Source organism: Dermacentor variabilis, chromosome 7 (assembly GCF_050947875.1).
Source record: "Dermacentor variabilis isolate Ectoservices chromosome 7, ASM5094787v1, whole genome shotgun sequence".
In the NCBI taxonomy this organism is placed as follows: Eukaryota; Metazoa; Arthropoda; class Arachnida; order Ixodida; family Ixodidae; genus Dermacentor; species Dermacentor variabilis.
Genome location: NC_134574.1, coordinates 30,869,067 through 30,891,086, shown reverse-complemented (window position 1 = coordinate 30,891,086; position 22,020 = coordinate 30,869,067). Strand labels below are relative to the sequence as shown.

Sequence of the window (22,020 nt, the reverse complement as noted above, 5' to 3'; positions counted from 1 at the left end):
TGTACACCCTCTTAGTGCTGTCTTTGTTCGTCTTCGCTGCGCGTTCTGAACGGAAGAGGGACCCAAGAGCCTCAACGCCTGACTCTACGTTTAACGACTCCTGCTCCCAGCATGAACGCACGGCACATCCCACATGAAACATTCCGCTGAGGCGAATAGTTTAGCGACCATTTTGGGAATTAAACTATTTTAGCCCGCACATTCGGGCAATTATTTCATGGGGTGTTGATAGAGCTGCAGCCGACAATTCTGCGGTGCAACGCATCGGGTACATGAGCTCGGGCTACTGGATACCGTAGCATTCTTTGCCATTTGCGCCCAGTCAAGCCGGCGAAAAAGGGCTGTCTTCAGGAGTATGACACCCCCCCACCCCCTCCCGCTGGCCCCTTGCACCCGGGGCCCACGGCCCCCCCTGTTGCTACGCCACTGGCGCCCACACTGGATTTAACACAGAAACAGGCTGGCTGTTCGCATTGTTCATGCTGTATAACAGTAATTTTCCGCCTTAAAAATAATGTGGCTGTGACACAAATCGCTGTCACAACATATATCGACACTTAAAGAATGGTTATCAAACACACCTCATGACGAAAATGCAACACTCTTTGACCCGCCGTGGTTGCTATAAGTGTCCTTGGCGTTGTGCTTAGTATTAAGCACGGCGTCGCAGGATCAAATCCGGGCCACTGCGGCCACACTTCGATGCGGTGGCGTGCAAGAACGCCCGCGTGCCGTGGAATAAAGAACTGTGCACGGTAAAGAACCCCAGGAGGTCAGTATTTATCCGTAGTCCCCAACTGCATGCGGCGTGCCTCGTAATCAGATCGTGGCTCCGGCAAGTTAAAAGCGAGAAATTGCACAAAACGTATTTTATGTGCGGCACTCGCTCCTTGAGTTTTCTTGTGCGGACCGACGGGTGTCAACACCGCAACAGAAAAGGTGTGAGCATTATGTGCATTACGCAATGGGTCCGCGTCGTACTCACCACCGCAGCTGAATATATAACGCATGAGGCAACTGGGCAAGCGGTAATCCGAAACGCGCCGTTTCCAAAGCACTCGACACCGTACGCGCTCCGATATTGTGAGGACTGTGGGTGAGGTTTCACTAGCCGCTTTCATATCGTGGCGCAGTAGGGAATGCCCGAGCACGGCCACGCGAACCACAAAAGTGTATTGTAGTACACAGATCACAAGGCGATGGCTACGCGGTGGCCGATCACCGCGGTGCTGCCAAGTGGGGCAGGTAGTTTTCTTGTGAGGTGCCACATTACACGAAACACTCTCCGACGGCCGCCGTAATTCTCTCGTACGAACGCACATAGACACACACGCAGAACTAAAGTGCGAAACAGGTGCCGTCACCGGCGCCGACGCCAGTGGCGCTTCGCGGGCTTTGCCTTCAGTTTCACTTTTAGTTGATGGGAAAACGAACAGATGCGAGGACATTCTGCGGGCGAAGCCGCCGAAGTTTTGCATGGTCCCTCTTCCGAAGTCAGGCCGTCAGGTGCCGACCGGGGGTTCTCGCAGCGCGACAGGACATTGTAGTCGACGAAGCGAACAAATCGTCTATTATATCGCCCTAAATAAGCTGGCTTGCCCTCTGGAAATGTATAAATTTGCAGAAATAAGAAGAAAGAGAAAGAACCACTTGGACAATATATCTCTCCTTTCTCGTCTCCTTCTCACAGATGTGCATAATACAATAAAATAACGCATAAAATAAGAAACAGAGAGCTCCGTTTACGCTAAAGGCAGGTCTCTATCTTCTAAACTCCCTCTTAAAGAGGATGTAGATTTGAGGTTCTTTCTCCTTCTTTCATCCCCATTTTGCGAGGGAGCGAAATGGAGGACGCTGAACATTTCTGCCCCACTGTAAGGGAGCATGGTTTTCAGGCAAGTAGTCTCAAGGGAGGTCACATCTTTTAAAATGCCCTTTTCGGCTCATTTCCGTTTACAGTGTAGGCAGCTTGGGTGGTTTTCGTGACGTCGCATGACAGACTGCCCAAGTGAGGTGGCCCAGAAAAAGCTGCACCAATAGCGAGGGCTTATTGTAGAAATGAATAGAGACGCCTTGGCATAACTTTAGGTTATGGTGCTTATAGTGCTGGCAGCATTTCACTGTGATGTGTCTAGTACTCATCAAAGAACAAAACATTTAGCTCTAGGGCAAGCATTGAAAAGAACACTTTTATAACAAGTTTCAATGAACTAGTGCACCACTAGTAAAGCAGTGCTATGCTGGAGATCCGTTTTATCACCTAGCCGCATTTTCAGTTTAATATTACATTTATGCAGAGCTTCTGAAAATATGCAAACTTAATTTTTCAACATACGTGCTTCATGCGAGCAAACATTTGCAAAAGATATATTTCATCACTTCGTTCAATGAGTCATAGAAGAAGTTTGCACGGATGATTTAAAAAAGCAGCTAAACAGCGCATCTGTTTGCCATTTATTGTAGTTTAGTGTGCTTTTGGATGAATATCTTTGTCATAGAGGCTCTGGATGAAAGGCCACTAGGCCTTCCTTGAACTTACCCTCACTCGTGCGTCAAATAAGCAAAAGCCCGAAAGGTAAACACTCGAACACACCCACCTTAATAATCACAAACAATCAATTTATGCAAGCACACAGACTCACTTTGCCATATTCGCAAGCTGAGATGCTTGTGCAATCGATTTGTTTAACTGAAAAGGACGCTTCGTTTTGACTCACACTCTACCTTGTTCCCTGAGGCTTGCACTACGTTCTCTAGAAGCTACGGAGACTAACTACACGCATACTCAAGGTTTAGTGGAAGGTCTGACCGTTAGTGACCTGCAATGTGAACTTGGATTTGTCTTATAGTTAGCTGCCCTAGAGTCTTAAGGTGACGTCCCCCTTGCACTACCCTCCCATCTTTGAAGATTTTACGGGTATATTAACGCTGTATTTTCTTTAAGTTACTGACTTTTTTGCGACGTTTCTTTTACCTCATAGCTAGCGAGAACTGTCTGCGCATCTGCAGAAGCACATAAGAACAGCTAATCTAGCACTACAACGACGCCATCACTGTTGACGGAGTCTGATGAAGCCTTAAAACTTACTTATATACGTATTGACACGTACACGTACACATAATTACATACCTACTTGCATACAAACCCTGAAAGTATCAAGATTTTTAAAATTGTATTCCAGTGTTACCCAATGCAGTTAGCATAAATCTACGGGAGCTTCATGGCTGGTTATAGTGGCGTGAGTGTTTATGAAAAGCTTTTGCTCGAGCACAGCAGCATCTTCACACGTATCCTCAATGAGGCAATGTTCTCATGCGCTAAGAATATTTTGAGCAGCAATGCTACGTCCCGTCTTGGAACGCATGCATAAAAAGTTTGGCCGATTAAGCGTAGAGGTGGGGATTGAATTAAGAGTACCTAAAATTCGCCGTTGGATTGCGTGTCTGTAGAAAAATTATCAGCGCTTAGGTACGCTAAGGTTGATAAGAACCATCAATGCTGTCACTAAAATCAAAATTCTTTATGTCTAGTCTGAGATCGCGCATTTTAAAACATTTCATTGTGATTTTTCCTGACCGCAGTGTGGTTCTAGATAAGTAAAGAAGACAAAAATCATATGCTTGAAATCTGATAACGGTAAATAAACTGCTACCATGCTTTATGTGTATCGGAAGACATAACATTCTAAGATATTGCACCTTGAAACGCTATTGCGGCAGTGCGCACGTGGCTGAGGGTGGGCCTTGGAGGTCCCGACACTAATTCGAAGAGCTCCTCGCTGGGACAATTGACCGCCTTTGCTTTTTCAGAAGTTGCACGCCAGCTCGTGGAGATTCTTTCTTGTCAAAACCTTCGCAGTCAATCCAGTTTACGAAGGGGCCCTTCTTCATCTCGGTGACAAATGCTTGACATTTTCCCGATGGCTGCACAATAAAAAGCAAGCAGATATTCATCCTAATTAAACAAGAACTAATAAGTAAGAACAAAAAATAACTTAATAATTTAAGAAAGAACTGGAACATAAACTTAAGCGGCCTGCCACCAAAATGCTTCTTCCTGTTTTTTTTTGTTTTCAAATGGACCATTCCTGTGTGTATATATGTAAAATGGTTTTACTTGTGGCACATGTGTAGGTGGCAGCGTTGCCTGTTGAAGGGTTATGCCCAGTTATGGAAAAGGCGCTTCCGGATGATTTCCAATCGGTGACCTCAGGGAGACATGAAGCATTTTGAAGGGCTCTTACTGCCCTCTAGTGAGACTTCGCACGAACGAAGAAGTGTTACCTGTATTAGAGCTTTATTTTTGTATGGTAAAAAAAACAAGAGTGTTGGTAATTGCTATTTTACCAACGAATAACCCGAGGTACTAGAGGCAAGCCAGAGACTTATAAACTGCTCGCGTGAACGTCTGTAGGTTTGTGTTATCTATTGAAGAATGCAGCATTGCCCGACGATGTAGTAGGGAAACTTCTTTCCGTCAGAAAAGTTTTGCACTCATATAAAGCTGTTCCCCATATATGACTGGCGAGAGTTTAAATTATTCTACAAAAAATGTCTGTTTTTCTTTTCAGTCACTAGGAGTCAATCAAATTTTATGAAACCGTACTTTAATGCATCGAAATCAATCTAGACTCTGGTAGTTTCATGCACACTGCGCTTTCGAGGGGCCCTACACTCAGGGATTGGTTACAGCGATGATGGGAGCAACTTGTTACATCTTTGAAGCAATTAGTGACATCTTTGACGCACGTCTCAGAACGGAGTTCCAAAGCTTGGATGACAATCTCGCAAATGATGGTCGTTAGATATAATACACATTCTTTGCGTCTATTATTTCTGTTATGACAGCGCTGATAAGGAAACAAGAGCGGGCTGCTCTTTATTAGTACTTGTTTATGATAGCAGTCAGTGAACTGCCATCCTAATTGAGGGAATGACGTGGTGCTAAACATGCGCAGCAGCTTACAGATATACGTTTCACGGCCAGTCGTGCGATGAGGAGCCAATCTGCCATGTTTTCTGCATGTGTGGTTTCCTCGTAAAACAACCTTTAGAGAAAACTGTGTAAAAAAGGTTATACTTTTCTCCTCTAATTCAAATCCGTATGGTAGAATATGTTGAGAACTTCATCGATGTCTCATTACAATGCACGGTCGAGTCAGCCACGAATAAAAAAAGTAACATTGATATCATTTTCATAATTTTCTCTCACAGAGAAAACATACACCCCTATGTGAAAAAGAAGTCGAAGGGGCTGGATTAGCGGACAAGAAAAGTACACTAACAAGGTCACTCCAGCACCTGCACCATGCGGTGAGAAACACACCCAGTTGCCTTCTATTTACATAGCAACATGAGTAGAGAAGTCTGCTAGTGTAATCGCGGCTAGTCTACCCGCGCGAACGTTTTCATCCGACGTTCAAAAGTAGGACCAGTGGCTCCTTTGGAAGCGCTGACTGTAGGGCGAGTTGGTGCATCATATATTGTCGTTGACCGGAACAAGGGCGGCAAAAACAACGGGGACAGGGCCGACGCAGTCGCGATGCGGGCAGGACTGATGCGCTTTGCTGTCCACATCGTGACAGCTTCTGCCCTGTTCACATTGTTTCCTGGCGCTCTTATTCTGCTCAATGGCACTATGTATCGGCCTGCCTCTAAATTTCGCTAAGCGATTGCGACAACTGTAGGCAGCCAACTCACTACGAACAGCAAGCCGCAGCCATAAAATGACGGATTCTGGACAAAGACCCTGAACGCCGTATAAACCGGTACGCTCTGGGGCAAATGAAGCAAAACATGGCGCTGGAGTGAGTTTCAGCCGGGTACCATTGATCGTGCAGTTGTTCCGGAGCTGAGAACAATGAAATGCCCCTCGTGTGGAGTCACTTGACAGCTGCAGTTCAGTAGATGCAGGTACGGAAACGAGAGAAGTACGTAGAAAGGGCTCGGTGGTAGCAAATCTATACAAAGACCTACTTTGATTGAAAGGAAATTTAGGCTAAAACACCAGTTCTACACGGTGCTCTCTTCACGCATCACGCCTCCCAGTCCCGGTTCGTTTTTTTCCCCTTACCCATTCTTCGTATGAGGCCGAAGAGACATCGCATATATAGACATATATTCAACCCATGAATTCAATAAGCGGTTTCTTTATTTATAGAGCCTTCATATAGAAGCAAAGGGAACGGGCGTGCATACGAAGTTTCCCTAGTTTTTTAGTCGCAATATACTACGCTCTCTCATGCAGCACTCATGATCTCAGCAAGGCCTGTGAAATGGGGTGGAAAGCGAGGGTGGTGCCACCCACGTCATATGTGATTATTTTTTGCGGCGCATCATCAGCAAAGGGCACCGAACAAGTATTTCCAAGAACGTTGGGGCAAACTGCACCACTTCGCCATTGCAGCAAGCGTTTCGCGACTGCTTTTCAGTAACCACCGCTTGGCGCAAGGTGACAGCCAGTGCTGGGCAGTATTGATAATACATGTATCTTAGATACCATCTTAGATACTCTTTGGGCATCTTGTATCTGTAGCATAATACGTCTCGCAAGACGTGTGCCAGTATCTGTACTTAGGATGCTCTTGTATCGTATACGACCGTATACGACCGATACTATATCTATATAAGACCTATTGTTGGAGCATAGTCACATCGTGACGCTCGCGTCATATCGAGCATAGAGTTTTTCACTATATTATCCAGAGGAAAATCTAGCGCTGCTGCGCTGCTGTATGCATTGAAATGCCGGCGGTATACGCTGGCTTCGGGTTTTACATGCCAAAACCACGCTCTGATTATGAGGCACGCTGTAGTGTGGAACTCCCGAGATTTAAACCACCTGAAGCTCTTTAACGTGCACCTAAATCATTGGTGCAGACGGGTGTGTACACGGGTTTTTTCGCATCGCGACCCCATTGAAATGCGGTGGCTGTGGCCGGGATTCTATCCTGAGCCCTCGTGCTTAGCAGTCCAACACCACAGGCGCTAAGCAACCACCGCGGGTGATATTTGTCATGCAGGGTATGTGTTTTGTGTCGTGACATGTCATGCGTCAATGTCAAGTGTGTCGCATCATGATATCCATCACATTACATTCTATCCATATCATGTCACAAGTGTTATGGAAGCATTGGATTGCTGTATTGACGACGGCATTGCAGGTAAAGAAAAGCCAGTGTGTCGTCCGTGCAGTTGACCTCTCTGTAGCGTGATGTAGCCTTTGACGCCTATCTAAAGTGCGTAATGGCAATCGGCGAGCAGGGTACCTTGATAGTACCTCGGTGGCGCTGCTATCTAGGCGCCTATATCGTCTCATCTGCACCGAGCTAAAGTGCTCGCAATGGCAGCCGATGGACTCGGCATTATTCTATAATTCCACACTCAAACAAGAATGTTCGACACGGCGAAAAGCAATATCAACCGCCAATGAGAAACCAGAAGAACTCGCAACAAACCTATCTTTATGGTTAGGCGCAGCTGTTATGCACCTGATCCTGCGCGGAGTGTCAGGGTTGGCGTCACCGGGGGAATGAGAACAGCGGGAGATGAAAGAAAGCGATAGCAAAGACAGCGCGAAGAAAGGGGAATAAGACGGTGCAACAACTGTGAGGTGGAAGCATCAGGTGGAAAGTGGCCGTGGAATGTATGACAGAAGGGTGAAGAGGAAAGCAGAGTTCCGCACAAGACGTGCTCCCCGGCTGCGATAAGGCATGCTGCGAGCGCGGCGCGTGCTTCGAACCTACTGCGCACATGCTACTTCCCTGCGCCGCCTCTGCTAGAGAATGCGCTTCACGCGAACGACGTGCTCCCGTGTTGACGCTTTCTTTCTGAACAATGACCGACGCAACTGGTGGAGATACTTCGTCTAAACAAGCTGCACAGCAGAGGCTCAGCGTGACCTCCGGGAGGTATGCTGTCGCTCATAATCAAATTATTCGGCACAATATATTGTGAATTCAAAGCACCTAACACCTGCGCTCAAACTTCGCATTTGGTAGTATTGTAATCGTCGGTGAATTTTTTGAAAATTTGGACGACGACGGGGCACCACAAATTGCCTCTGTGTTAACGGCTCTCACTAACTACATCATGGTGAAAAGATGATTTCGTGACTAATAAGCTTTAAGCCTCAGCGAAATTGCGCTGAGTCTAAAATTATTTATTTAGAAACATAGATTATAAAACTTAGAAAGAAATTTCCAGTCCAATATTATAAACAATTTTTACGCAGTGCATTACGGATAGTTCACTTCAAAATTACTGAAAGACTAGTTAACTGGTACCAGTGTATGTCAGGCAGCCACTCTGATCCTTCCAAGTATCGCCCAATTTCCCTAACGAGTATTCCCTGTAAACTCCTAGAACATATATACGCAAATAGCATGTCATCTCGGTGATCATTCTTTCTTTTTTTAACAATCAGCACGGTTTTCGGTCTGGTTTGTCATGCGATACACAGCTTTTTGAATTTATTACTGAACTTCTCCTCAACTTAGACTCATCTCTTCAAAGTGGCGTCATATACCTAGACTTTGCCAAAGCATTTGACTGTGTTCCCCAACAGTGGCTTTTGGCCAAACTTTCATGCCTCGGTCTCGACCCTCTCGTACTATCATGGATCCGTTGCTTTCTGACTAATCCATTCCAGTACACAGCTGATGGAAATCATTGCTCAAACACTGATAGCGCCATCTCCTGAGTACCACAGGGGTCCATCCTCGGTCCCCTTCTCTTTCTTATCTTCATAAACGACCTTCCTAACGGCATATCATCCAATAACCGACCTTTTGCAGATGACTGCGTAATCCATCGTCGCATTACAGAGCCAACCGACCATGTAATGCTCCAAAAAGTCTTACATTTATTAGAAACCTGGTGTTCCAACTCTTTATTGAAACTTAACATCTGCAAATGTAAATTATGCAGGTATCCCGTAAACACTCTAACTAGGATCACCCGTACTTTTAAAGCTCAACAGCCCTATCCTCCGTTCAATCATATCGTTATCTCGGTATCACTAGTAATAGCAAGTTGACCTGGTCCAACCATATAACAAAATTGGCTACCGACACCAATAAATCACTTCGTTACGTCAGACGTCTCCTTGCGCAGTGCCCCTCATACACAAGAAAACAAGCTTATGAAACTTGCATTCGAAGTAAACTTGAATACGCCTCAGCTATTTGGAATGCGCACCTAGCTTACCTAATTAATATATTACAATCAATACACAATCGTGCCGCTATATTCATAACTTCCAGGTACAGCTGCCAAGAAAGTGTTAGTGCAATTAAATCATCTCTATGGCTCGAACCAATGGTGTTGCGTCGGAAAACTGCAAAACTGGGCCTCTTCCAGCGACTTTATTATAACTTCCCTGAACTGCACGGAAGGCTTCTAATCCAACCAACCCGTCCATCTCGTCGCCTTTTTATTTCTTGCAGCATCCAGCGCTTGCATGGTTCAATATTTTCCTTTAATCAATTGTTTTTGCCTAGCAGCATGGCTGAGTGGAACACTTTATTATCAGACAGAGTTGTCAATGAGCGAACACTAATTATCTTCAAGCAGCTGCTTACTGATGACCTTAAACCCTAACCTTATAATGACCGTACTGTGCCTTCATTCTAATGCGATTGCCATCTCACATTGTGACTGTTCTGCTCATTTGCTTTTGCATTCTATTCAGTGTGCAGTTTGGCTTTTCTCTCTTTTTTTCTAATACTAATCCACAGGCTGAGTTTTGTAAGAAATTGTAACCATCTGTTTCTTTCTATCCTTATCTTTTGTATCTTTTTTCTATCTTTATGTAATACCCCGATTGCCATCTCACATTGTGACTGTTCTGCTCATTTGCATTTGCATTCTATTCAGTGTACAGTTTGGCTTTTCTCTCTTTTTTTTCTAATACTAATCCACAGGCTGAGTTTCGTAAGAAATTGTAACCATATGTTTCTTTCTATCCTTATCTTTTGTATCTTTTTTCTATCTTTATGTAATACCCCGATAAGGGTCTTTAATGGAAAATATATGATGATGATTGTAGAGGTTGTTTTCTTAAAGACGAACTGCAAATAAATTAGGCTTGCGCTAAACGTGCTAAATGAACTGCATACACTATGAAATTAATATAAACGAAACCGTAGGACTAATACTCATTTTTTATTAGTAGCATTACGTAGCACTGAAGCAGACAATGAGTACACGTGGCGGTGAGCGCTAGCGATGCGGATATGGGAGAAAGTTGAGCACTGCATGGATTCGGGCAGACCCAAAAGACCGGGCCGGGCTGAGGCTTAGGCCGGAATCAGGCCTGCTCATTACCATCACTTGCAACGTCTACATACACATGGACCAAAACAACGACGAAGAAAAGCGCAGACTTCCAACTGATTTTTATAGTGAGTAACACGCATATATACCGAGACACCAACACAAAAGCGCCCCCCCCCCTCCACCAAGCATACAATTGACATGAGTATGCATTCAAATTTCAAAGAAACCATGACCGCCCCCTTAAGATGAATGAGAGCGCATGTGTGATGTTAAAAGTAGTTCTTTATCTGGTAATGCAACTGACGGCTTACTAATCCAGTCACTTTCAGCGATTGCTGCTGCTTCAATCATAAATCTAGTGCATCCATTAGGATGCCTAGCTAAGATAGTTTCTTTTTTTGAAGAAGCGGAATACAGCCGCATTGTGCGCAATGGACACCTAGAAACGCTCCCGTCCTTTGCGCACTTTATTGCCATGTTCTGGCAGCCCAACATTCAGACATCTACCTGTCTGCCCTATATAAGACCGACAGCGACCTAATCCACGACTCTCCGATCCTCCGTCTCCACGTCGCGTGGCTGTACAGCTCCCAGCCGCGTCTCCCGCTTCTCCGTTTACGGGGCGCGGTCCTCAGTGGCATTTCTCGCCCCTCGCAGTGCTTACGCCTGGCTGACCTTCTCCCGCCTCCGCTCTTCTCTATACCTCCCCTTACCTAGCGCAGTGCTGTTGCGGTGACGTGAAAGACAGTTATAGCGTTTAGTCCCCTTACTTCTATTTCCCGCCCCAACCTTGTGCGGCCACATTGAAGCTTTTCTGTGAGTGAATGATTGTGTGACCTCCACTCAATACCCCTTTTCTTCACGCGTTTCTTCAGCCCACCTTCAGAAGAAACATTAAGTAGTAATTTCTAATCTACCCCCTCTCCACGGCGGTGACCCACTATGAGATAGCGCGATGGCGCGTCGCCGGAGGGCCGGTTCGATCGTGGCGGATCGCGTATTGTGTGCCCAATCGAAAACGCAGAACCGCCTCCGTTCGGTACTGCGTGTTCTCTATGCGGTTGCCTGTTGTTGAAATAAGGAAGCTGCTGCACTCAAAGATCGCCGTATCAAGAAGGGTAATCGTCGACCAATGTTTTATTCAACCTCTCGCCAACTTATGTCACTGTGTACGTGCCAGTGAGTGGTTGCAAGCCTGAAAAAAATTATGAGCGTTCGCAGGCACCGGCGCGCCATGCGTGTCGTCGAAGAGGGCATCCCCATGCTTCTCGAAAGTGCAATTAGATACCACGGCATGCACAAAAAGAAATTCGATAAATAATATCGGTTGGCATATGGTGCGTTTATCAGTGCTCGCACGCACTGGTATGCCACGCACTTCCGAGGCCACTCGGAGGCTTCGCACCGACGGCGCTAGATGACGGCGCGGGATCTTAGGGAAGGGCGAATGAAGAATCCCACAGTTGTGCAGGCCTTATAAACAGCTCATTTCGACGGTGGCAATATGTTGTGTCCGGTTAATGATTGAATTCTCAACGCCTTACCATCAATAGCCATCGCAAGTTTGGTTCCCCTGCTTTCAATACAAGTAGCATTCTTTCCGTAATTCACGTGTTTTAGGCCTCTCTGTATGTCTACTATTCGTCATCGCATTGGCACGGGTACCAGTGCGTCACTGCGACAAAGACCATAACGTGTATCCGCGACAGAACGCCGTGTTATCGACGACCAAGGCGCTGACGTGCTCAAGCGCGCCGTCATTCAGCCCTCGGACAGCCCCTGGGCATTCCCAGTTCTTGTTAAGAAGAAGGAAGGATCGTTTCGATTCTCTGTCGATTACCATCGTCTTAACAAAATTTGAGCATCTAAAGAGAATCGACGATGCCTTTGACTGCCTCCAAGGCGCGGAGTTCTTCTCTTCAGTAGGATGGTGGAACGGCGAGTGGCGAGACCCACGGCCCTGGTAGATCAACCTAAAACCGCATTTGACGCACCAGATGAGCTGTATGAATTTCTCCCCTTGCCTATCGGGCTTTGCAACGCCCCCGTAACATTTGAGCACCGGAACGATCACCTTTCGCGCAGTCTGAAATGAAGAAGGTGCCTTTGCTACTGATATGGTGTGGTTATTTTACTACCCAACGCTGTAGGCTAGAGGAAGTGTTACGGTGCCTAACTGATGCCCCCCACAACTCCACTTGAAGAAATGCCACTGTGACGCAAGTCAGCTCACCGTCCTTGCCTGGTAGCATCTGAACACGGTATTCTTCCCCACTCCGCCAATCTCCGCGCAGTAGCTGATTTTCTCGATCCTTCCTCCATAAAAGGACTATGCAGCTTCCTTGGCCTCTGTTCTTACTTTCGCCGCTTCATTCGGAATTTTGCGTTCATCACTGCTTCCTCGAATCAGCTTATACGCAGCGACTTCCACAATTAGGCCTGGTCGTGCGTTTTAAAGATGCGTTACAACAGATGCGTTGTCTACTAACCTCGCCGCCGACACTGCATCACTTGGACCCTGCAGCTCCGACCAAACTACACACCCACGGCACGGGTCTTGGACTGAGTGCTGGACTCGCGCTCAGAAATCTGGATTCGACGAGGACGTCGTTGCGTACGCAAGCCACACCCTTACCAAAGCAGATATGAGTTATTTTGTTACGGAGAATGAATGTTTTGTAATTCTCTGGGCACTCGGTAAATTTCAATCCTACCTCTCTGACCACCCATACTACGTAATTACCGACCTCCATGCGCTTCGTTGGCTGTCCACGTTGAAGGGTCCCTTAGGTCGGTTAGCTCGATGGGGTTTGTGGTTGGCAGATTTCGCCTGAGTGTTGTCTGTACGTTTGGCTGCCACCACACCTTTGCGATGCGCTTTCTCATTCACCTGTGTCATATGAAAACGCTGCATGTTTGTATCCCGTTGACGAAGTACTCTCTTATCAGCACTTTCCTAGCACTATTTTTTCCAGGCGGATTGCGATGTAGCTTCGCAGCAACGCATTAATGCCTAGAATAACGCTCTTAAATGCTTAGTTTCAAACCCATCGAGTCTCCTTTCACCTTCTCGAGTTTGCACCGTCAACCTTCTTACTTCAAATTTCAGGATATTCTTCTCTACCACCGGAATTACATCTTTGACGTTGGAAAGTGGTTGCTGGTCAGACCTCAACAACTTCCTGGTGGAATATGCTCTGCATTCCACAATAACCGCCCGTGTGCACCTGCGAGTGTCTTGAAGACGGCTTCACTCCAGGTTTTATTGGCGTGGCATATACACCTTTGCGTGCAAGTACATTCGATGGTGGCCTCGCTGCCAATGCCGCAAGGTTCCTGCTCAGCATGTTTGTGGTCCACTCCAGCCAATCCCGCGCCTTGTCGTGCCATTCCATCACATTGGCATTGACCTATATGGACCCCTACGGAGCATGGCTTTTGGAAACCACTGTACAGTCGTCGCCATCGCCCACTTGAGGCTAAACGCTGAAACAGCAGTTCTGCGTGCTGTCCTAGCTTGTGATATCGCATTCCTCCCCATGAAAAACTTTATTCTCCCTCATGGCAGACCTCGCAAACTTTTTATATGATACAGGGCGCGTGTTCTTTTCAGAAGTCGCAAGCGCTCTCCTTGCTGAATGTCGCTTCCTTCACCGCACTAACACCGCCTACCATTATCACACTCATTGTTTGATGGCGATAGTTAACGGCTTGCTTGGCAACTTTCTCTCCAAATACGTAGCCTTTGACCACACTGATTGGGACCTTACTTTATCATTAACCCCGTACGCCTACATCACTACATCAAAGTCGACCACGAACGTTTCGCCACTTGTCCTCTTGCATAGCTGCGAACCTTCCACAACACTGAACACCACTCTTCCGTGCAGACCCGAGTCATACAAATGCAGTCCTATCTTTGAAGCCGCCCGCCGCCCCGAGGAATGTCATTAGCTGGCCTCCTTTACACCCCTCGACCAATGGCAACAAAAATCGCGACGTAACAGTGACCGCCGCCCGCATTTTCAATTTCATCAAGAATCTCTTGACTGACACCGTGCCAGCAATTCCTGTTGGCCTCTCATATAAACTTGTCTCCAAATATCACAGACCCTACCATGTTGTTGCGCAGACATCTGTGAACTTTATTGCCGAGCCTACCACGCCACCTGCAGACCATTGCTGTCGTGGTCGTGAAACCGCCTACGTATAGCACGTAAAGCAAATTACGGCGGTCGGATACTACATTCAACGTGAGTCGCCAGGTTCGCTCCTTTTTTTTCAGATACAGGATGATTGTAGCGAAGAAAAATGCTCGGCGCTTCTGCCAAATCGCGAGTCTCCGAGGTGGCGCGAGCTCGGCCTTGCCTGCGTTGCTCTGGCTGAGAAACACTGCCAATGTTTCCTGCTGCTCTCGTGTCGTGTCCTATGTTCGCTTTAGAATATATATATATATATATATATATATATATATATATATATATATATATATATATATATATATATATATACATACATACATATATATATCATAAGAAGCCAACAAAGACACTAAGCACAACAAACAACAAAGGGGTAATCACTTGTACTTACAAATTGAATGAAAGAAATAATAAAGTCATGGAATTGAAAGGGCATGAAAAAACACCTTGCCACAGGTGGGGAACTATACCACGTCTTCGCATCACGCCTGCCATGCTCTACCAATTGGGCTACCGCGGCTCTGTCTTCCCATCCATTTTCTGGGCTAATTATTTGTTACCACTAGAACTAACCCCGCGAGTGTTAGCCAGCAACACCACTCACAGATCTTGGCGGCGGATGTGCAACATCCTTTTTCTCGCAGGCGTCACGAGTAGGTAATCCTTTCTGGTTAAGGCAACTGGTCAATAAACCTACACATGCTGCCTGAAGGCATGAATCACGCCGATTCGAGACTTTCGTTATCGAATGAACGAGACGAAATGGCGTTAATTTATGATTTCATCATTCAATTAGTAAGTACACGTAATTCCAGCTTTGTTGTTGGTGGTGTCTTTGTTTGTTGGCCCTCGGTTAACCCCCTTTCTTCTGGTTCATATATAAAAAAAATATATACACCATGATATCAATGGATCCACTAGAAGCAGCTGTAGCAGCTATGCGAAATCAAGGAGAGCAGACCAACAAAGGTTCACCTAAAGTTATGAGCTAATTGTATTTGTAACATAGTGACTTGTCGCTTATTTTGCAGTGTCTCGTGCCTCAGGAAGGTGTCCTTGGTTTTAAAAGAAGTAGCGAATATTGATTTAGGTGAACGGGTAGCGCGCAGGTCCCCCTGTTAATACTCCTCTTAAATTTGACGGGCTTGCGCAAAGGTTTCTATTGACTCCAGCAAGTTTGTTCAACTTATTCTAGACAAAAGCAAATGCGCATTTTCTCTGGTCAGAGAGCAGCTGGCGTGATCTTCACTTCTCGCACGAGCGTATGCATTAGTCCTCCGCGGCCAGTGAGATGCTCCTACAAGAATTATTCCCCCATAAAAAGCTCACGCGCACAGCTGGCCTCGATGGCATAAAGCGTCCGCGCTCATTGGAACCGGCAGTATGAAATCCAAAGAAAATTACAATTTCTGCGAAAGGATATCTCAGATTAGAACATGCGTGGCAAGCACATTGGGTGAATTTCCTGACTACATACGTATACCCTTTTTGACGCGGCCGGCTTTTCCGCATACTTCCGAGGCGGTATGAAAGCTATGCGATCGTTGCGTGAGAAATGGCCACCAAATTTTTTCTTACACATTGTTAACCACACACATGTTAGAGAAAGGGAGGTTTGTGGGTGTGTGCAATTATGATTGTAAATACAGACGACGCTGCTACGTCTTGCCCAAAGTCCATCCTGTTTCGCTTTGAGTGATCTTTCGCGGTGTTGGACAGCTCTTGTAATTTATCCTACGTTAAAACCTCTACCTCAGATCAATGGTGCCCGTAGATTTGTTAAGCAAAAAATTATTGATTGATTTGAAATTCACGAAAGAAAGACAGCTGAAAAGTGAACCCCAGTGAATAGACAAAAATGTAGGGGTATGTCAGGTGCTGGTCACTTGGCTTTAGTTAGTGCGTATTATCGTGAGCAATCAAATTTGACCTTCGTCGCCAAATGAAAGCGGCTCAGCTAAAGTGCATGACTGACGGAAACATACAGGAACCAAGTTCATATCAACAGAACCGCAAGAAATCTGGGCTAAATAGCTTGTTTAACAAGACATATCAATAGCTTGTTTAACAAGACATATGACATTTTTTCATCGTTTGTCTTGTATAAACGCCCTGGTACGTTGATGCTGTAGGGCGTTTTGAAGCTTGAACTAATAACAATTTTGACGATATGCGTTCACGGAAGTAGAACAAAGTGCTATTTTTTTGTGCTCCAAAGCTTGTGCGCTGCACATTCTTCTTCTATTATGAGCAACCAAATCCTTGCACGCCAAAAGATCTCCGTTTGAGAATATGGTATGCCATCGGAAACCACCAAACGTGCCCTTTGTAGAGTTTGAAAAGCTGATTCAAATGGAAAAAACATGGCATAGCCTTTTAGTCGTACCAATTTTGCTGGTATTAGTAGAGGTAATAAGCCATTACGTGTGGGATTATCTCACCCTTTAAGGCACGCGGCTGAAACGTAGTGCTAGCCTTCGTAGTAAGGACCTTGTCTCGTCTCTGAAGTTGAATCATTCCGCGAAAGAAGAAGTTCATGGAGATGCAGTGCAGTGTGCCGCTAGCTTACGTGAGGAAGTGAAACAGAATGCCGTGTAATCTGCCGTAAGGATCATCAGACGCTGTGGGATAATCACGGTGAAGCAGCCTAGAGTGAACCGTTAATCAGGGATGATATTCGACAAAACGGACGTTTGGGCGAGTTGGTAAGCCATTTTAAACGGAACAGCGCGTATTTTGGCAGACACAACGAGGGAAGCAAGACACGGACGAACTCTGACTTGCAACTGAAGTTTATTGCTTCGAATGAAAAATATATAACAGCTCCAAATGACAGGAGAACACAAAAACTTTCATAGATTCACAGTCAATCATACATGCCACCCAGAACAAGGGAGATAACTGTATTCATCATATTCTCCCTGCTAAGAATGTCAGTTCTTTGGACGAAATCGATGAGGAGGGGCTACTGACGCATGCGTCTTTTGACCAGGCGATGTGCGTTGCTTCCATGATTTCAAGCGTTAGTTAGTTACTATGTTTACTTAAGACCTGTGTTCGAGCGAAGTCATGGTGGCAAGCCTTGCTGTCGCAGTCCCTACATTGGATGCCAAGATGCCCTTTTACAGTATTATGCACATGTGTTGTGCTCCTTCAGGCGTTTATTAAGGCATCCCCCCGTTTGACCAACATAAAGCCTGCCACATGACTAGGGAATTGCGTAAACACCTTTTTTACAAAAGACGAATTTATTTTCATGTTTGATGTTGCACCCGCTTGGAACGAAACCGGTGTGGACCATTTCGCACATCTTCCCAAGCTTACCCAGAGCGGAGAAAATGACTTTGACACACACTCTGTTGGCTATCTTTATCATTCTGTGGGAGACATGATGACTATAAGGCGCTACAGAGTTTTTTCTTCCTTATTTATTTCGTCTCAGCTAATCTACCCGTTGTCCTTTTCTGTTTTTGCTCAAACTACTGAAGATAGTTTGTTACACAGACACAAGCAGCTGCTTGGGATAAGCAGCCTTTACCAGCAGCCTTTAACTTAGCCTGGTGAGGCAGGTGTCCCGGCTGGCTCGGGTGGCAGAGTCCGGCAGGTACTTCTCTGAAGCAGTGGACGCGCTGTTGCGGTGCAAGGCTCCAGCGAATTCCTTTTATTTTCGGCGAACCGTTTTGTACTTGAAGGAACACTCGCTGCGTTTGCTCCCAGCGGATAAGGAGGGAGGATTCCTAGTGGTACCCTCTCATTTGTGCGTCAAGAAGGGTAGGGAAGCTATTTAGTCTTCGTTTTCTGTTGCCAAGAACGTTTCCTTGAAAAATATATATATATCTAAGGCCAAGAAACTCGAATTGTTAACTGAAGCAGCAGATAATAGTAAAGGGCTCAGTTTACAAGTGTTTTTTGAGCGCCAAAACCCACAAGCCAGAGTGTCCGTTTCATGTAATTGTATCTGAGAGAGGCACTTGGCGAAAAACTGTAGCTGTTTTTCTAAAGAACATTTTAAATTTGCTCACAATAGACTATCCATACCAGATTAGGAATGCACAGGATATAGTCAAGTTTTTACAAAATAACAAGAACAAATGACTGATGCCCTGCTCTTTTGACGTTAAGGACTTATATTATTCACTGCCGCATTACGAATTTTGCCGCATTACAAGGATCAATTGAATTCCAAAACAAGGCCGGTGTATCGGTCGGCGGCTTTTTAGAACTACTTCAAATGTACTCAATTACCCCATTCATTTCCTGGGACGGCGACTGTACTTGCAAAAATGGGGAGTATGCATCAGCTTATTCTTAGCCCCCGTGCTTAGTGACTTCTTATTAGCACAAAAGGGTAGAAGACTTCAAGAAAATTGAAAGGGCCAGAAGTTTTACATAGTTTTCGCTATGTTGACAACCTTCTTGTTCTTATCGACACAAGTGTGGGAAAATTTGACGCCGTCCTTACGCAGATCATAGACACCTTTCATTCAGTGCCTTCATCCGCTCATACTAACATCTGAATTGCCCGAAAACAAAGTGATCAGATTTTTTAATATTAAACTCAGAATATTGCAGCATCACACGTGTTGGTCTTACGAGCCATGAAGCAATAAGCCATTGCTACTTTTACGTCCACTCATTTGATGCTGGTTAAACGAGCCATGGCCAAATCATGCTATCACAACGTGATTAACAAATATTGCATGCATTCCACGCAAGATAGCTTCAATCATCAAATTGATCGTCTGGTAAAGGCTAGTTATCCCAAGGAGCTGCTAGTGTCACTGTCACAAACTATCCTCAATAGTTTGAGCAAAAACAGAAAAGAACAACGGGTACATTCAATGACCCGAAAGGAATTAGAAAAAAAAAAACACTATAGTGCCCTATATTCATCACGCCTCCCACTGAGTAAAAAAAAAAATATAGCTAGCAGAGTTTGTGTCAAAGTCCTTTCTCGGCTCCGGATAAGCTAGGGAATATGTGCAAAATGGTTAAGGCCGATTTCGTGTGAGGAGATGGCAACATCAAACATGAAAATTAGTCTCTTGTAAAGGGGGTGTTGTCCACGCCATTCCCTTGCAATGTGGTAGGCTTTACGTTAGACAAACGGGGACATGCCTTAATGAATGCCTGAAGGAGCAAAACAACAATGCGCATAATACTGTAAAAGAGAATCTTGGCATCCACTGTAAGGACTGCGATAGCAAGGCTTGCCACCATGACTTCGCTCGAACACAGGTGCTAAGTAAACATCGTAACCATCTAAAGCGTGAAATCATCGCAGCAGCGCACATCGACTCGTCAAAAGATGCATGTGTCCGTAGCCCCTCCTTATCGATTTCGTCCAAAGAAGTGGCATTCTTAGCGGGTGGACACGATAATTACTGTTATTTCTCTTTTTCAGCGCGGCACGTATGATTGATTGTGAATCTATGAATGTTTTTGTGTTCTTCTGTCGTTTGGAGCTGTTACATATTCTTTGTTCCAAGCAATAAACTTCAGTTGCAAGTCAGCGCTCCTCTCTGTCGAGTCTCCCTCCTTGTCTCTGTTGAAATACGCCCCGTTCTGTTTAAAAAAGATATTCTGCAGTGATGAATTTGGTGATGATGTCACCTTCGCGACATTCGACTGGCTTGGCACCAAGCGCTTTCATAGAGAGGACCGAAAGCATTCTTAGCAGTGGGTGAAGATAGCCAGCTTAACTCACTCCTAGCTAGCCTGCAAGCCATATACACAGACGAGCCCACTGCCGCGTTTTCAAGAGTAACGCGACATTTCGCGAAATGAATCGTATCTCCGACCGAGATGGTACTGTCGCTGCAGAGCGATAGCTTCTAGTCAGCATGACAGACGACAACTACCACCTCGAGGACGACAAGGTGGCTATTCAGCAAAAAGTAGGCCAAGAAACCTTCCCTTTAAAAGAAATACAGACGGCTCAACTGTTTAACACTGCTCTCGCCTTGGCCATTTAATAGGTTAGCGGAAGTGACTATGAGGTACGTCTAAGTGAATTAGTTTCTGCGTATTCAGTCACCGTAATGAATGCTTGCTACATTGAGCGATGCCTTTGTGAGAGGTTCGTTTTTTAAGGGTACTCATGCTCGATGAAAAACAGCCTTGCGAGCTTCAATGATTGACTCATCTGCAGTGCATAGCGGACGATCGGAGCGAGCCTACCTAAACAATGAATCCATACAACGGATTTGAACCAGCGCCGTTTGCAGATGGAGGTTGTGTAATGCGGTTGTGCCGATATAAGCACATCTGGGGATAACGCATGGCTTGTGACAAAACAGGTAAACACTACATCGCACAGGTAGAAAAATCGGCCATCACGCAGTACATGGGAAACGAGTGCCTTAATAGAGAAATGAAGTCGTATAATGAAGTCGTATCTTTTCTCCGGCTTAACCGACTGCCACATGATGAAGTTTTGAGTCCCTACAAGACGTAATGGGTTCAGTCACCCTGCTGCTGGAATATAAATGATTCATGTTCCCTATGCCTACAAGCGTCAGTAAGTAGGAGTGCAACACGTATGGCAGGGCACCGGGCATAGGTGTGCGAAAGATCGATAGTGCGATTATTTTTGTAGTTATGGACATTTAATGTCTATATCGTCATTATCTGCATATTATGAGCGCTGCACGTGTGCCTTTCTTCTTCTTCGCCTATGTGCCCGCATCATAAGCGCCGATTGTGCCTGGGGCCTTCATGGGGGCTAATGGAGACCAAAAAATGCCGCCATAATTGCTGCTTCACGTGCGGTCAAAGGTTTTTTTCGAGGAATTTGGACAAAGCAAAGCGTTGGTTCAGGCTAGTTCGTAAGTCATACATAATACCGCTGAAGTGGAGAATTTACAAACAAACTACAAAAAGACACGAACGGGACAGGCGCTATTTAGCGCCTGTCTCGTTTGTGTCTCTTTGTGGTTTTGTAAATTCTTTGCTGAAACAGCACTAAGACTGCGGGCAGTTGGTACCGCGACATCGGCGGTCACTTGAGGGAACAACTTGAGCCACACGATAATTGATGGGAGAATTTTTCTGCTGATGTTTGTCCGGACCGACGAAATGAAATTTCTCACACATGTTACGCATGATTAGCAGAGTTCGGATGGCTGCGTCCAATTTTAGGTTGCGTATTCCTGGTATAGAGAGGAGCTTGAGTGATTTGTTTTCTTTATGGCACATGATGATTAGGCAAGTGCAAGGAGGTCAGGAACAAAACACCAATAGTAGGCTCAACAAAGAACCGTGCAGCTGCTTCTTACTCTGGGAATAGATAACACTGACATGCATTTTGCTTGTAGCATCAGTACTGACATATTGCACCGTGAGGAAAGTAAATCACGATAGAACTTATTGATAAGAATTTGAAATCATATAGAAAAATATAAATACCATTCGATAATATTGATCAGCGTTCTTTTTCGGTAATAACCAATCTTGAACGGCGCCTAAACTACGCATAGTACCATTTCTGATGGTAATGCTATAAGGTTGTGCCTTGTTAAATACGCTTTAATGAACTACT

At 45.4% G+C, this 22,020-nt stretch overlaps 1 protein-coding gene across 1 annotated transcript in view; it reads right to left on the bottom strand.

Annotated features, from left to right (window-relative positions):
• Nucleotides 1-3,621: 3,621 nt before the first annotated feature.
• Nucleotides 3,622-22,020, bottom strand: part of LOC142588996 (uncharacterized) — a 36,100-nt gene continuing 17,701 nt past the window's right edge. The window contains exon 3 of the mRNA XM_075700789.1: nt 3,622-3,924. Within this exon, the coding sequence (XP_075556904.1) occupies nt 3,760-3,924 (165 nt within the window). The 3' untranslated portion in view covers nt 3,622-3,759. The remainder of the gene's footprint in view (nt 3,925-22,020) is intronic.